At 46.4% G+C, this 17,306-nt stretch overlaps 1 protein-coding gene across 3 annotated transcripts; it reads right to left on the bottom strand.

The window, feature by feature from the left end:
• Positions 1-7,862: 7,862 nt before the first annotated feature.
• Positions 7,863-16,133, bottom strand: TARM1 (T cell-interacting, activating receptor on myeloid cells 1). 3 transcript variants are annotated; one of them, XM_086354688.1, is made up of 6 exons: positions 15,982-16,133; positions 11,403-11,438; positions 10,985-11,275; positions 10,402-10,695; positions 8,386-8,523; positions 7,863-8,078 (listed from the first exon to the last, which is right to left on the bottom strand). In XM_086354688.1, exons 1-6 carry the CDS (start codon positions 16,016-16,018, stop codon positions 8,074-8,076), a joined length of 801 nt encoding a protein of 266 aa, XP_086210814.1. In that variant the 5' UTR covers positions 16,019-16,133; the 3' UTR covers positions 7,863-8,073. The 3 variants fall into 3 exon arrangements, with proteins under 3 accessions (XP_086210814.1, XP_086210816.1, XP_086210815.1); XM_086354690.1 differs by having other exon boundaries at positions 10,985-11,081; positions 15,982-16,058; XM_086354689.1 differs by lacking the exon at positions 10,985-11,275.
• Between the last annotated feature and the right edge of the window lie 1,173 nt (positions 16,134-17,306).

Here is a 17,306-nt window from a genome sequence, read left to right as displayed (position 1 = left end):
CCATTTCTATCAATTATAGGTAGAATTATTAAAAAAAAAAATCAGTCTCATAGAAACAGAGTCGAATGGTGGTTGCCTGGGAACTGGGGTTGGGGGAAATGGGAAAAGATGGTAAAGGGATACAGTCTTTCAGTTATAAGGTGAACAAGGTCTGAGGGCTAATGTAGAACCTGGTGCCCACAGGTGAGGACACCTCATATGTGAGGTGATGTATGCATCAGTTCAGTCAACTGTGGACTCCTTCAGAAGGTGTACATGTATTACATCATGATGTACATTTTAGATCCACTGCAATTTCAGTAATCAATTATGGTCCATCACCTCTTTCCTCTTGGGCTGAGTATTTGCTGGGGTGAGTGATGTGGTCATAGCTACTGTTTGTCCATTGTGTGGAACACACACAAAGATCAGCCCACAGGGCAAGTGCCTCCCTGAAACCAACAGTTATCACCCGGAATTGCAGGACACACCTGCCCCCACCCGACCCATGAGCACCAGCCGCAAACAGTCACACACGGGGGCTCACCACCACAGCTAGAGTCAGAAATGAACCCACAGAAGGGGCCCTTGTGATGAGACAGGGACACACATTCCAGTGCCTGCCACCCCCAGGGGCCTCTCTGGACCCACAGGTGTGGGTGGACCAGTCTGGGCATGGAAGTGTCCATGAATTTGGACAGGGAGTGATAAAAAGTTATGTCTGACTCTTGGCGACCCCATGAACTGTAGCCCTCCAGGGTCCTCTGTCCATGGCATTCTCCAGGCAAGAATTCTAGAGAGGGCAGCTATTTCCTTCTCCAGAGGATTTTCTTGACCCAGGGATGGAATCTGGGTCTCCTGCTTTGCGGGTAGTTTCTTTACCATCTGAGTCACCAGGGAAGCCCAATTTGGACAAGGTGGGAATCCTATTCACAAAGGGCCTCCCACTTAATATAAGCACCTCCAAAGGCTCTTCTCCTAACACCCTTGTCTTTAAGATATAGGATTTCAGCATATGAATATTTGTGGGACACAAACATCAATTTTTGGCATGGCCCAAGGTACATTTCATTGTATTTCTGAATATAAAACATTGAATTATCACAGAGGGTACTCCTTCAATTCCTAATTCCAATCTTTCAAAAATCTAACGATGCTTGTTTTCTAACATTTACACTACTATGTCAGGTTGGAAAGTTAACTGAATTCCATTTCAATACAAATTCGTTTTTCTTTTCCCTGCTGCTCGTGGTAATAAGGCTGAGGAGATTTTGACATTCAGTTAGAGAGGAGAAGACATGAGCCACACTGACACACATAACATAAAACACAGAGAGAGTCATGAAAGGCAAATCATGGCAGAAAATACAGAGACTTCATCCAGTAAAGGAGAATGTCAGTATTGTTACAGGGCATCCTTTTTCTCTGTATTTCTGTTTGTATGTGTGTGTGTCTGTCACTGGATCTTATTTCAGGACTTTCAGGTTCTAACCCAAACTCTTGCACATCAACCTATTCCATGATATTCACACCCAGCCCTAATCAATTAGGTCCTCGGTCAGTAGACACTTTTATGCAATATTGAGAAGCCCGCAGCTCTGGTCATACAGGACTTGGCAGAGATTCCACAGTGAACCGCTCCCTCTTGCCCTCATTGTCAGGGACACCAGGACACACGGGTCTTCAGTGAACTCACAGCTCTGGTCCCACTCAGATACACACCCCAGTACATTCCCCGCTTCCACCTGCCATCCAGGGCATGGACGGGGCAGCTCAGGACAAGGCAGGGGAGCACCTGTCCTGCCCAAGATGCTGACAACACAGTTCTGAGCCCCTCTCCTGCTGAGAGCCGGCTCTCCTGTTTCCTGCCTTGAGACTGAACACAAGGGAGCACTCACCTGCCTGCACTTGGCGCCACACTCTGTGCAGGGAAGTGTCAGTCAGGATGGGCCCCAGTTATAGGGACAGGGTCCCTGGGCCCGCTGTCCCCACAGAGGAGGCATTATCATGTCATCTGGAGCGGAGGTGACACTGTCTGCATGGAGAGTCTGGGGCGTCTCCAGTGGGGGGCAGATCTTACCCCCAGTGCTCGTCACCCTCACCCACGCCTGGGGACTAGTGACAACTCCTGGCAATTACTGAGAAGGTCCCTGTGAGCACCTGAGCAGAGGGCAGGGAGAGTTTTCTGAGTTCCCTGTGGGAGAACCCAAGTTTACAGTGAAAGTCATAGCTGGGGGAGGGACACTCACAGAGCACCAGGGCTCCCTTCACTGTGTCCCGTTGGGCATTTTCCTTCATGGTCTCACTTTTCCAAACTGTTCCAAATTGTGTTCACACTGATCCTCAGCACGTGATCTGGAGGCTGGTCTTCCCCTGAGCTTAAGTTCCACTATCTTTCCTCATTATAGCCTCAGGTCTATTTTATCTGAAAACACAACTCTGAAGGCAGTATCTCTCCTTAGAAATGTCAGATGTCCCTCACTTCCACATACTCTGCACGGAAACTATAATTTGCCCTAAATCACCATGGATCCTTTTCCTTGGGTCTCTCCTTGGACCACCAGCGCATATCCGAGTGCTGGGTCATTTGGACCGGGAAGGAGACAAAGTAGTCTTTAAAATGGAGACCGTTTCAAGAGACAAGTGAAGTGAAGTCGCTCAGTCGTGCCCGACTCTTTGCGACCCCATGGACAATAGCCTGCACCATGCTCCTCTGTCAGTGGGATTTTCTAGGCAAGAGTACTGGAGTGGGTTGCCGTTTCCTTCTCCAGGGAATCTTCCCTACCCAGGGATCGAACCCAGGTCTCCTGCATTGTAGACAAACGCTTTACCGACTGAGCTACCAGGGAAGTCCAAAAGGACACTACTAATGATCAAAGGTTAAATTTGAAAAGAAGATATAACAACTGCAAATTCATATGCACCCAACAGAGGAGCACCTCGATATACAAGAGAAATATTAACAGATCTAAAAAGAAAAATCCATGGTAACACCATCGTAGTGGGGTCTTCACCATCCCAATTATGTCAATGGACAGATCATCCAGACAGAAAATAAATCAAGAAACACGTTAAACCAACTAGATCTCACCACTTTTATTCAACCTAATTTTGAAAGTTCTAGCCATAGTAATCAGAGAAGAAAAAGAAATAAAAGGAATCCACATTTGAAAGGAAATAGTAAAACTGTCACTGTTTGCAGATGATGCAATATTATATATTGCTAAGTCACTTCAGTTGTGTCCAACTCTGTGCGATCCCATAGATGGCAGCCCACCAGGCTCCCCCGTGCCTGGGATTCTCTAGGCAAGAACACTGGAGTGGGTTGCCATTTCTTTCTCCAATGCAGGAAAGTGAAAAGTGAAAGTGAAGTCGTTTAGTTGTGTCTGACTCTTAGCGACCCCATGGACTACAGCCTACCAGACTCCTGCATCCATGGGATTTTCCAGGCAAGAGTACTGGATTGGGGTACCATTGACTTCTCTGAATATTATATATAAATGATTCTAAAGATGTATCAGAAAACTACTAGAGCTCACTTATGAACTCAGGAACACTGCAGAAGACAAAATTAATACACAGAAATCTCTCACATTTACATTAGAACAACAAGCTGTTAGAAAAAGAAATTAAGGAAACAGTTCATTTACCATTGCATCAAGAATAGAATATCTCTGAATAAACCTACTGAAGGAGATAAAAGAACTATACTCGAAAAGTCTGAGATGCCGATGAAAGAAACTAAAGTGACACGAAGGAGGGACAGATATATTCTGCTCTCAGATGGAAGAATCAATGCTGTTAAGATGATTATACTGTTACCGAAAATGGGGTCCAGCTGCTCGCCACTCAAAAGCCGTTACAGGCCAGGTTGGTGGAGAGAACATTTGCTTTATTTTAGATGCAGGTGATACGGGGAGAGGGGTGACGTCTGTCCAATGGCCAAGGCCCTCTACTGACAATCAGCAGGTGAGAGGTTTTACAGACAGAGGCGAGGGGCTACATGCAGAAACAGCACAGTCAGCTCTGACAGTCATCCTGAAGTTGGTCATTGGTGGTCTGACCAGCGTCGTCTTGTTTTAGGCGCAGTGAGTGTTCAGTTCCGTGTTTGTTCCCATTTCTTTAAGGCCAGTTCTTGGAATTGCGGCACCTTTTGTGAGGCTACCGTATGGTCATGATGTAGTTAACGTCTTCCACCTAGTGGGAGGTTTCATTATCTGCAAGACAGCTCACAAGATATGGCTCAGAATATTATCTGTAGCCTTTGAAAAGAAACGAAAAGTCCTCGACTTTGCTTAATAGCTACATTATTATTGTTTGGACTAGTTTAACTGTTTTCCTTCGTTTTCGCATGTTTTAACTTCCCCTATTAAACTTATTCTTCGGCTAAAGTCATTCTACAGATGAAAGGCAGGTAGAGGACATTGTGAGGACTCAGCAAAGACCACAGGGTCCTGCTCTGTATCAACACTATACAAGGCAATCTACAGATTCAATGCAATCCATTTCAAATCGCCAATGGCGTTTTCCATAGAACTAGAATAGGAAATATAAACTTATCCTGTCATGAGGAGTCATGACACCAAGAAACACCAAGAGCAGGGTCATCCTATAGAGGGAAGTAGGTCAAAGATAGGATTAAAAAAGGAAAGACGGAGAAAGACTGAGACTGGGGGAGAAGGAAAGGGCGTGACAACTAAATGCAACACCAAATCTTGTTGGGAATCTCAACCAGGAAAGAAGAGGAGTTATTTGGGATCAGTTGGAAACTCTGAACAGGACCTGTGGGTAGTAGTGCTGTATCCACGTTGGTTTTCTGAATCAAACAGCGGTGTGCTGGTCATGTAGGAGGGTGTCTTTGTTTAGGGAAAACCATGCTAGTCAGCTAAGGGTGGAATTCACCATGTTCCCACAGTGCTCTGAAGTGGCTGGATAAAAATCTAGTGATAAAAGGATCAAATATAGAGACAGTAGTTGATAAATGAAATGTATTAAAGTGTTAATAATTGGAGTAGTATTTAAGTGAGGAAGAAAATATATTATTCCTGAAATTATTTTAATCAATTATTTAAAAGCTAAAAATAACACAAAGGCATTTAATTCCTTAGTGTTTAAAACAAGGTTATCTGTTACTTATGATCACATTGTATTACATTTTTATACACTTTAATATGGAAAAAGGCACATAAAATTAAAATATTTTTAGACACGTAAACATTGAAGCAACTCACTCATTATAAATCTAAGTCCTTAAAAGGTAAACGAATTTCTTCAGAGGAAAAATTCTACCAAAATGGAAACCATTTATACAAAAAAGATGCTAAAGACAATAGAAATGGCAGTCATATTGATACATGGATAAACTTCCCTTTCTCTTTGTTTTTTATTTTGCATAGACAAAAGTAGTCCATGACAGCAAAGAGCATAGCATTAATTATGAGCAACAAATATATAGACACACTATTTGGGATCCAGCATATTCAAAAGCAGAGACATTACTTTGCCAACAAAGGTCCGTCTAGTCAAGGCTATGGTTTTTCCTGTGGTCATGTATGGATGTGAGAGTTGGACTGTGAAGAAGGCTGAGCACCGAAGAATTGATGCTTTTGAACTGTGGTGTTGGAGAAGACTCTTGAGAGTCCCTTGGACTGCAAGGAGATCCAACCAGTCCATTGTGAAGGAGATCAGCCCTGGGATTTCTTTGGAAGGAATGATGCTAAAGCTGAAACTCCAGTACTTTGGACACCTTATGCAAAGAGTTGACTCATTGGAAAAGACTCTGATGGTGGGAGGAATTGGGGGCAGGAGGAGAAGGGGACGACAGAGGATGAGATGGCTGGATGGCATCACTGACTCGATGGACATGAGTCTGAGTGAACTCCGGGAGTTGGTGATGGACAGGGAGGCCTGGCGTGCTGCGATTCATGGGGTCACAAAGAGTCGGACACGACTGAGCGACTGATCTGATCTGATCTGATATAACAGTTACAACCACCAATAAAAAATAGTTATACCATTAGAGTATAATATTTTAATGGAATATAAAAACACCACACTGTCCAAAGTAAAGGCAAAATTTTAAAAATTAGAAAGAAACAGGACAAACAGAAAACAAATGCCAAGTTCCCATTCTGCAGTGATGAAAACTAAATATGCAAGCAACAATGCCAAGATGGAAGCTGTGTCTTCTCTGAGCTGGTAGGTTCATGGATTGACTTTCAGATCTCCCAAAGCAGCACCTGCAATAAGCTGACCTTTTGTGTTCATGGGGTTTTACTAAAAAATGGTGTTGAGTACAAATGTCAAACGGTATCAACAGCCAGTTACAAGATAAATAAGTCATGGGGATGGGATGTCCAACATAGTGCTATTGTTGACTACACTGTTGCATTTTCAGAAAATGCTGAGGGATTGAAACTTCAAGTTCCCATCACAAGAAAGAATCTGTACAATGTGTGTGGGGGGGTACACAGATAGTAAGGAGGATTGCAGGGACCATTTTGCAACACATTCAAGTACCTGTTCGTTATGTCGTAAAACACATTCGTTGTGTCGTAAAACTAAAACTAATGTAATATTACATGAGTTATAACTCGATTTAAACACTTGGCACTGAGTAGTCACAGAATAATTTCTGTTATTATTCCATCAGTCTACTAAATATTTATCACCTTAATCATATTTGCTAACTTAAGAGGAGAATGGAGGCCAGGGGCGGCAGCTGGGAGGAGCAACCCCACGCCCGAGGCCAGGGGCGGTGGCTGGGAGGACCAACCCCACGTCCAAGGAGCTGTGGCTGCATGGGTGCAGGAGGGCCTAGAGGAGCTATCCCACGTTGAAGGTCAGGAAGGGCGGCAGGGAGGAGGTACCCCTCGTCAAAGGTAAGGAGCAATGGCTGCGCTTTGCTGGAGCAGCTGTGAAGAGATACCCCACGCCCAAGGTAAGAGAAACCCAAGTAAGACGGTAGGTGTTGCAAGAGGGCATCAGAGGGCAAACAAACTGAAACCATACTCACAGAAAACTAGTCAATCTAATCACACTAGGACCACAGCCTTGTCTAACTCAACGAAACTAAGCCATGCCCATGGGGCAACCCAAGATGGGGTGGGTCATGGTGGAGAGATCTGACAGAATGTGGTCCACTGGAGAAGGGAATGGCAAACCACTTCAGTATTCTTGCCTTGAGAACCCCATGAACAGAATGAAAAGGCAAAATGATAGGATACTGAGGACAGGGAGGCCTGGTGTGCTGCAATTCATGGGGTCGCAAAGAGTCGGACACGACTGAGCGACTGATCTGATCTGATAAGAGGAGAATCTAGCAGTTCTAGGATCCCTAAGGAGCAGCAAGACAGGAGAAATGGTGGGAAAACAGGAAACCTAGACATCAGAAGTCTGCATCAACCACAGACGAAACTCTACAAGAACCGTGAGATAAAAAGAACAAGCGGAATTCAGTATGTAAACAATGACGAAGGTGACCACCAGCAAAAGGATGGTGTGGGCGGCTCTGGTCTCCGGGGGGCATCTGTGGTGTCCAGTGGAGGTGTAAATATACTGCACCCTCTGCTGGTGTCTGAGCAGGAGAAGCATCATGGAGCCACTGGACCAGACCATGAGGGTAAGAAACACGGCATCAGAGACAGACCACAGGTACAGATAGATAGATGGAATGATGGATGGATGTATGGATAGATGACAGAACAGGATGGATAGATAGATGATAAAGAGATGGAAGATGGATGGAATGATGGATGGATATATGGATGGATGATAGAATAGGATGGATGGACGATAGATAAATAAATAGAGTCATGGAGGCTGTGCCCTTGAGAGGTGTGTGTTTAACTCTGTGAATAATAGCTCTCACTTAAAAGAAATTCTTTAGAAGAAGGAAACACACATTTATTGGCAAGCTGAGGAAAGAGCCTCCCACTTGCCTAGTCCCCTGAGGGGCCTCTCCCTCATCATCCGCTCCTTGCTGGAAGTTCTCTCTTCCTTCTCCTGCTGGGAAGGCCTTTATTTAGGGCTCTGCTGTCCAGTTCAGCATAAGTCATTCCACAGGCTTCTCCAGCTCTGGGGACCTGGGATCCTTCATCCTAAAGGTAAGCAAGGATTGTAGGAATATTTAGCTGTAGAAAGTTAGCCACCATCAGAACTTCCCTGGGGGTTCAGTGGCTAAGACCCCCACACTCCCAATGCAGGGGGCCTGGGTTCGATCCCTGGTCAGGCAACTAGAGCCCCCCTGGCCGCAACTAAAGATTCCCGAGGGTCACAACTGAGACCCAGTGCAGACACATAAGTAAAATTTTTAAAGAACAAGTTCTATGGCAGACTATGGAGTCTAGCCCCTGTATCACGATAGTGGCCCGTGAAAAGAGGTGTTCAGGACTGTTTTGCTTTTACCTGACTCCCCGCGGACGTGCCTCTGCCTACACCAGGCTTCGAGCAGGAAAGCCCCCGCAATAACCATAATTACGGCGGCTAGAGCGAGTCTGATGTGGTTCCCCGTGGTGTAATCCGAGGTTATGGAAGGCAGGGAAGCTAAAAGAGAGAAGTGGATCAGCATGGACCATGCAGGGGTGTCCTCTACCCAGAGTGACTCTCATACAGCCGCCGGTTTTCCTGGCCGGTGGTCAGCTGCACCAACACTGAAGTTTTAATCATGGAAAAAATAAACACTGCAGTGCTTCTGCCTGCCTCCTCTGTTCTTTATATTCCCTCTGCCTTGTCATTTGTCTTTCACTTATTTGTCATTTTTGTTCATATTTATTTGGCTGTATTACATCTTATTTGCTGGGTGTAGGCTCCAGGGAACCAAGTCCAGCCCCCGGCATTGGGACTGCAGAGTCTTAGCCACCGGCCCACCAGTGAAGTCTCCATTTATTTGTTCTTTATCACATTTCCACTTTCCCACATTTCCTTTTTTCCCTTCTACCTCCATAAATCAGGAATCAAGAGATAAGAAAATGGCATCCCACTCGAGTATTTGTGCCTGGAGAATCCCATGGGCAGAGGAGCCTGGCAGGCTACAGTCCATGGGGTCACAAAGAGTCAGACACGACTGAAGTGATTTCACACACACAGCCTTAGGAGCAACTCTAAAAACTGAAGTTGCTCCACAAAGCACTGAAATAATTCAGCAGCTCCATCTGCTTCCCCCTCCATCGCACAGACCTTCATGCCGGCAGTGAGTCTAGAAAACTGAGCCCAGCATCTGGACCTTGGAGGATCTCCGCTTCAGCCAAGAAGGGCTCCAGCCTGGCATTGGTCTTGGTTCCTAAAGAGAAGCCTGTGTTCATGTCTTCCCCCTACACATCCCAGTCAGTGCCAAGCTCTTCTCTAAACCATCACCAGCAGTGTTCCCTGCAGGCAAAAGCCACCAGGAGAAATAAGTAATGACACCACCTCGCTCAGTAAGCCCTCTCCCCATCTTGGGGTTGAGCACACAGACCCTGATTTCTAATCATAAACATTCACATGGGGGGCTTCCCTGGTGGTCCAGTGGCTAAGACTCTGCCCTCCCAAGGCCAGGGGCCTGAGTTTGATCCCTGATCACGGAACTAGACCCCACATGCTGCAACTAAAGATCCTGTGTGCTGCAACTAAGTGAAGCCAAATAAATAAATAAAAATAAATTTTAAAAAAGAGAGAAAGAGAGAAGTTGACAAAGTTGAGAAAAGGAAAGTCTGTAGCATTCAGTGGAACAAAATTCTGCCAGGAAGCAAAATCATCTCAGCCAAATTCAAACAGTAAGTGACCTGAGATATGGAAACACATTGCATCCGTTTCTCTACATTGAGAAATCACCACATTCTGAGAACAACAACAACAAAAACTGCTCTTGAGAATAAAATCAAGATTACCAGGATAAACCAAACTTTAAGAGATGCGAGAGTGGTAGAAGGCATTCTGAGGATGGTGGGTTTGATCACTTTGAAGAAAAGCAGGAGAAATTGACCAATAATGTACAACAACAACAAAACAGGAGTAGAAAGTAGGAAAGAAAAGACATTAAAAAGAGGAGATAGGGTGGACTTTCCTGGTAGTCCAGGGGTTTAAAACCCGCCTTGCAATGCAGGGGACGGCAGGTTCGATCCCCGGTCCGGGAGGATCCCACATTCAGTGGAGCCACTCAGCCCATGCACCACAATTACGGCACTGGAGCCCCCAGAGCCTGTGCCTCACAAGGAGAGAAGCCACTGCAGTGAGAAGGCTGCACACTGCGGCAAAGCCCAGCCCGTGCAACTAGAGAAAGTCCGGGGGCAGCAACTGAAGACCCAGTGCGGCCAAAAGTAAATAAATGAATCAACTTAAAAAAAAGAAGTGCAAGTGGAGTAGAAACGAGAGCCAAAGGGTAATTCACTCACTCACTTCAACTGGAAAAAAAAAAAAAAGCCCTCAAATCCCGCAGAACCTTACCCGCCACCCGGATCTCAAGGCGAGGACTGGCCTGTGAAGCCCGGAAAGGGGCCCTGGCCTGGTAGTACACGCAGCTGTAGTTCCCGCTGTCGCCGGCGCTCAAGTTCCGCAGGGAGAAGTCGGTCTCCCGCCCGGCCGGCGCCCGGACCTGCGGCGCTGCGCTTCCTGCCTTGAGCAGGGCGAACATGACCGGCCCCAGCTCCGCGGCCGGCCTCTGGCACTGCAGGGTCACCTCTTGTCCTTCGGTCACTGGCCCCCTTCGGTGTGCTTGGAGGGAAGGTTGACGGAGATACCCTGTGAGAGAAGAGAGACTCTGAGGTCACAGAGAGGGGAGCCTTGGGTGCCCCACTTGCCCTGTTCTCCTGGCAGGGGCTTCTTGTGGGACGTGTGAATGACCTCTTGCTCTTTCTGCCTGACTCCAACAAGGTTTTTCCCTCCTAGGAGCCCTGGATCAAACCAAGGCATCACCTCTGTCCCTGTCTCTCTCCATCTCCCCTCCCAACAGCCCTGGAGGGGAAACCCCCTCTCCGCCTCTTCCTCCCCTGGCCCCGGGGCCGTCTGTCCTCCCCAGGTGCCCCCTCACCCGTCACCAGCAGTAGCAGGGCGTCGCTGGGCCGTGCGCTCACGTGGGGGTTCCCCCTCCTGTGGTATTCACAGGTGTACTCGCCCGCGTGGCTGGACTTTACATCGGGGAGATGGAATTCAGCCTGGCCCTCTGTGGAGTCGGGTGACTGGACCATCTCCCAGACGCGTGCCCCCTTCCTGAGAGCAAAGCTTACATCCCTGGTGGGAGTCCCGCATCGCAGGGTCACAGAGCTGCCGTCGGGGACCACCGAGCTGGGCCAGGCCCTGAGGGAGGGCTTGGGAAGCACCTCTGGAAGGAAGCGGGTCTCAGGTCTGGGGGCACCCCACCCACCTGCTCTCAGGAAGCCCATGGAGGGGAGGGGAAAGTGGGGGCCCCTGGGAGGGAGGATCCTGAGGGCCCATGAAGAACCACTCACCAGCTCTTCCTCGGTCTGCTTGGCCGATACACAGCCCTGCAGGGAATGAGACAGAGACACCAGCCTGGAGCCCGCGTGGTCACCTCCTGGTCCCCAGGGGCCATCCTGGGGCTCCCGCCTGCGGGAGCGCGCCAGTCCCTATGCTGGACCCTGGGCCCTGCTCTGCTCCCAGCTCCTCCACGCCGACCCTCAGGGCTTCTCCAGGGCTGCGCTCACGTCCCAAGACCCCAGGACCTTTCTCGGCTCTGCAGAATGCCCCCGAGCCTCTTACCCTCTCGTTCTACCTGAGCCACGCTTAGTTTGACATGTCTTTCTTTCTCTGTCTCTCTCTCTTTTTGGCTGTGCTGCCCGTGGGCTCCTAGTTCCCACAGACATAGTAAGCAAACTGATGGTTACCAAAGGTGAAAGAGAAGGGAGGGATAAATTATGAGCTGGGGATGAACAGGGTCACATCACTGTACATAAAATAAGCAACAAGGACCTACTGAATAGCACAAGGAACTATTTTCAATATCTTGTAATAACCAGTAAGGGAAAAGAATCTGAAAAGTGTGTATGTATACACACACATACTACCACTAATGCCTGGATGTGGTAGATATAGGTTTACCTGAGTGCTAACATCTCTTTTGGAGAAGGAAAGGGCAACCCACTCCAGTGTTCTTTCCTGGAGAATCCCAGGGACGCCGAAGCCTGGTGGGCTGCCATCTATGGGGTTGCACAGAGTTGGACACGACTGAAGTGACTTAGGAGCAGCAGCAGCAATATCGCTTTAAAACTGATATCAAGCCTGTTTTCTAACATTATTAAAAAAGAGGGATAGATCTAACTCAACAGATGATGGTTAGGTCTGTGTGGCTAAGAGAGTTCCTCTTTTTTACCCCTGTGTGGACTAAATAGTTCTGTGTCTTGCGATGAAAGAGGGAAGTTACCAAGCCTTTGAGCTAAAATTGCATGAGTTAGTCAAAAATATTGCATTTCATGTTTTGAAAAAAGCAGAAAAGTAAATACCCAAAAGGTGAGAAGACCCAAATGTCCATCAAAAGATCAATGGATTGCAAAAATGAGGTGCATACACACAATGGAATACTATTCAGCCATGAAAATGAATGAGGTTCTGATACACGCTACCACATGGACGGACCTGGAAAACATTAGGCTAAGTGAAACTCGCCAGACACACGAAAAAACAAATACGGTTATGACTCCACTTAAATACCTAAAATGGGCAAATTCATGGAGACAGAAAGTACAGTAGAAGTCACCAGGGGCTGAGGAGAAAGAGGAAACAGGTTATTGGTTAACAAGTACAGAGTTTATGTCGGAGATGATGAAAAAGTGTGGGCTGATGCTTTTCACAACATTGTGAATGCCCAGAATACCTCTGAAATGCATACTTGCAAATGGTTGAAAGGAGAAGGTTTTAAAAGCTCAAAGGCTAAAAGATCTCCGGACGCAGTTGTTAATGGAATCAATGTCCAAGCAGGTCAGAGGGGACTGAATGATAAAAGGAATAATAAACATTGAATTCTTTCTCAGTCTAGTGGTTAAGAGTCCAAACTTCCACTGTAGGGAGCACCAGTTCGGTCCCTGGTCAGGGAACTGAGATGTCACCTGCTGCTCTGTGTGGCCAGAAAAAGAAAAGGAGTAAAAAGCATAAAATAGTAGTACTTGGATTTCCCTGGCGATCCAGTGGTTAAGAATCCTCCTGCCAGCACTGTTTACAATAGCCAGGACATGGAAGCAACCTAGATGTCCATCAGCAGATGAATGGATAAGAAAGCTGTGGTACATATACACAATGGAGTATTACTCAGCCATTAAAAAGAATACATTTGAATCAGTTCTAATGAGGTGGATGAAACTGGAGCCTATTATACAGGCCGAAGTAAGTCAGAAAGAAAAACACCAGTACGGTATATTAACACATATATATGGAATTTAGAAATATGGTAATGATGACCCTATATGTGAGACAGCAAAAGAGACACAGATGTAAAGAACAGACCTTTGGACTCTGTGGGAGAAGGCGAGGGTGGGATGATTTGAGAGAATAGCATTGAAACATGTATATTACCATGTGTGAAATAGATCACCAGTCCAAGTTCGATGCATAAGAAGGGGTGCTCAGGGCTGGTGCACTGGGACAACCCTGAGGGATGGGGGTTCAGGATGGGGGACACATGTACACCCATGGCTGATTCATGTCAATGTGTGGCAAAAACCACTACAATATTGTAAAGTAATTAGCTTCCAGTTAAAAAAAAAAAGAATCCTCCTGCTAGTGCAGGGGACATGGGTTAGATCCCTGGTTGGTCTGGGAAGATCCCACATGCTGTGGGGCAGCTAAGCCCGTGTGCCATGACTACTGAGCCAGCCCTCCGCAACAAGAGAAGCTACTCACTCGCTACAACTAGAGAAAGCCTACACGCAGCAAAGCAGACCCAACACAGACAAAAATTTAAAAATTAATTAGTTAAGAAATTAGCACTTACTGAGCACACACTATGTGTGTTCTGCCACGCATGTGCTATGCTGTGTTTGTGGCTCAGTCGTGTCCAACTCTTTGTGACCTCATGGCCTGTAGCCCGCCCAAGAATGTCATGCATACTTGACCCTAATTGTGAAGGTAAGCCTGAAAGATGAGGAAGCTTTCAGATATTGGAGTGGTTTTCCCAAAGTTCCCCCAGATGGTGTGTGCAGGAGCTGCGTCTCCAGCCAACATGCTGCAGCCCTGCATTTCCTTCTGAAAACACAGCTAAGACATGTCTCTAAAACAGCCTCTGACGTGAGGAACACGAGGAGCAGTTTGGCCATCACAAATATATGATGATAGGAGAAGTGAAGGAAGTTCAAGTGTTAGTCGCTCAGCCATGTCCGACTCTCTGCGGCCCCGTGGACCGTAGCCCACCAGGCTCCTCTGTCCATGGGATTCTCCAGGCGAGAATACTGGAGTGGGTTGGCATGATAGCCGAAAGCCAAGTGCAAAGGCCCCCACGGAGGCGAGTTCTCCTCTCCAGATTTGCTGTGAATACCAAGCCTTGTTGGTTTCTGGAAATACTCGTCATGTGTCACCTCCTAGCTGCATAGCTGGAGGGCGGGGGACATTCTGAACCACGTATCTTTTCCCTCCTCGGGCATTTTCCAACCCGCAAGTCCCATCAGGCACGCCCAGGGTGCTTCCATACCAAAGACCACGTGGATATGTTCCTCTTAACTGAACATCGTGCCTGAGTGGAATCGTTTGGGGAGCTAGACCCTTCTGGGTTGAATTTGGCTTCCTCACATACCACCTGTGCAATCTGAAGCAAGCCCCTTGGTTCTGCAAACTCACATCTGAGTCCTAAGCTGTCGATGCGGACCTGATCTTCTCTTGCAGGGTTTTGCTTGGCTTGGCTGGTTGGTTGTTTGTCTGGGGAAGGATCAAAGAGGTGCCTCCCAAATGTGGAATATAGTCCACTGGTGTCACATGTGATGATTTTAGGTGGAAGGAAGGATGGTTAAAGCATTGCATGACAAGAGATAGTTAGGGAGTTTGGGATGGACGTGCACACACTGCTGTATTTAACTGGATAACCAGCAAGGACGTACTATAGACACAGGGAACTCTGCTCAGTGGTGTGCGGCAGCCTGGATGGGAGGGGAGTCTGGGGGAGATCGGGTACCTGTATATGTAGGGCTGAGTCCCTTCACCGTTCACCTGAAACTATCACAGCGTTGTTCATTGGCTGTACGTGCTCACTCGCTCAATCGTGTCTGACTCTTTGTGACCCCATGGACTGTATGTAGCCCACCAAGCTCCTCCATCCATGGTCTTAACCCAGCAAGAATACTGGAGTGGGTTGCCATTTCCTTCTCCAGGGGATCTTCCCAACCCAGGGATCAAATATGTATCTCCTGAGGTTCCTGCATTGGCAGGCAGATTCTTTATCACTGAGCCATCTGGGAAGCCTTGCTAATTGGCTATACCCCAAATCAAAATGAAAAGATTGTTTAAAAAAAAAAAATTCCTGCATGACAGCGTGCCATGAGCACTCTCATATTGCCTTTGATGATATCAACAAGACGTCTATTTGAAACTAGCCTCCAATGTATCTTGATCATGGCTGATTGCCCTTCTAATAAAGAAATCATGTATTTCAGGCTCAGAAACTTGACATGGAACACTACACAGCATCTTCTCACGTTTATTATCTTGCTGCATTTTTTTAATAGTTACCTTCTATGTGACACTGGACTTTTATTAATGGTATTGATATAGAGCCTCTAACATATATTTTTATGTTAGCAAAACAGTGTGAGTCAATCTTAAGAAAACACAAAGCCAGAATAAAAGAAAAACACAAAGCCTATAAAGTTCAGGTATTCAGCAAACATCCCAAACAAAGCTGGGACAAGAGCAATCCCAGTTTGTTAAGCACTGGTTTAGAGGGAACGTGTATATTGCACTCCGATTTCCGACACATGATATGCATTCAGTAACTAAAGTTGATGTCATTTCTCTCTCCAAGCCCAATGTAAACTTCTCACCAGTTACCTTATTTTCTGTGTTCTCCATGTATGGCCCTGTGGGACTTACTGAAGCAGAGAAGGAGAAGTAGTTTGGAGAGCATCATAGCATGTCAGCTTGGCCACGGATCCTTCTGTTTTGCAGCCACAGAAAGGGGAAAAGCTGGAATGACCAGTGCCTCACCACCCCTCGTACTCCAGAGTGAGGGCAAGAACAGTTTTCTTGGGCAGTGCAGTTCCCTCTTCCCACACTTTCCGGAAACGTGTTGCGGATGCCAATTGCAACATGTTTCTTGCACAAGAACTTGGCTCACAGGAAATCATCACCTGTCTCAGGCAGATTTCAGGCTTCAAATAGGTAGCCCTCCAGATGTCTTAGGCATGAGCCTGAAGGATTCCTGAAGGGGTGAAGGCACTTCACCACTGAGTATATTGGAAATTCCGGGCAAGCATCAGTTGGTTGGTAGACATGCCCACAGGTTAAGAACTAAGGGCTGTTGTCAGATTATTTCACAAACTGTGACAATGAGAATTCAGTTGACAAAGCAAACTCCTGGAACCTCACTGGCGGTTCAGTGGTTAGGACTCATTCTCACTGCTGGCGTCCCCAACAGGCTGTTTTGGTTAGCCTAAAGTTTAAATTAAATCATGTATAGGCCAGAACGACTTCCGCATACCCCAGTATGTGAACATTTCTTCCATCCATTCCCCCTTTTAATTGTGACTCCTTTGATAGGAATCATTGATAATCCATGTATTTTCCCAGCACTGCCGGAGTGGCTCTTTTTTCTGCCTGCTCTGGGCCCAGCCATCTCCTTCGACACTTGGCCTCCTTTTTGTTTATATATCGCCTAGTTGTCCACGTTGGGGGAAATTTCATAAGATAGCATGAACAAGCTCAGAGGTATGCTAACAGAGAAATGTTTTAGAGGCCGTTCATTTTATCATCTCTACCCAGTTGTCACACAGACACTGTATGTGTGCTTTAAGCGGTAAACTTAGAGCCAGCAGTCTTACAGATCACGAATAGTTATACTCTGCCTCAGCTTTATTGGGCAGTGTTTCCATCCTGAACACTGGGGTCAGAAGTATGATTAGAAACAAAACAATTACTTTCCATCAGCAGTCTCTGTTATCAAAATCAGATCAATATTCTAGGAGAACTCTGCTTTCTTAACAGAGACAAAAAAAAAAAAAAAAAAGTTCAGCCTTGCATCAGCCTAGTGTTAATAACATTCATAAACAATTAAATTCAGTCTAATCTTAATCCTGACAACATACAAAATTCTTTCCTCAAAGTTCCTTTTTCATAAGTCTTTTATCATTTTCTGGATCCAAACAACTTTGTTCTTTATTTTCTCATCCAGAAACAAACAATTGTAGGACAAAATAATT

Source organism: Bos grunniens, chromosome 18 (genome assembly GCF_055505025.1).
Source record: "Bos grunniens cultivar Pamir isolate PY7600 chromosome 18, Bosgru_T2T1.0, whole genome shotgun sequence".
Taxonomy (NCBI): domain Eukaryota; kingdom Metazoa; phylum Chordata; class Mammalia; order Artiodactyla; family Bovidae; genus Bos; species Bos grunniens.
The sequence above is the reverse complement of the archived record's forward strand: the minus strand, read 5'-3'. Positions and strand labels throughout refer to the sequence as shown.

What these genes read in the sequence shown, in the direction of transcription:
- TARM1 (XM_086354688.1), bottom strand. Translation starts at nt 16,018, where the DNA reads ATGATGCTCTCCAAACTACTTCTCCTTCTCTGCTTCA. An exon ending in AGCAGACCGAGGAAGAGCTG is followed by an intron (nt 11,276 to 11,402) that starts GTGAGTGGTTCT and finishes GCTTCCTTCCAG; the next exon opens with AGGTGCTTCCCAAGCCCTCC. An exon ending in CCTGCTACTGCTGGTGACGG is followed by an intron (nt 10,696 to 10,984) that starts GTGAGGGGGCAC and finishes CTTCTCTCACAG; the next exon opens with GGTATCTCCGTCAACCTTCC.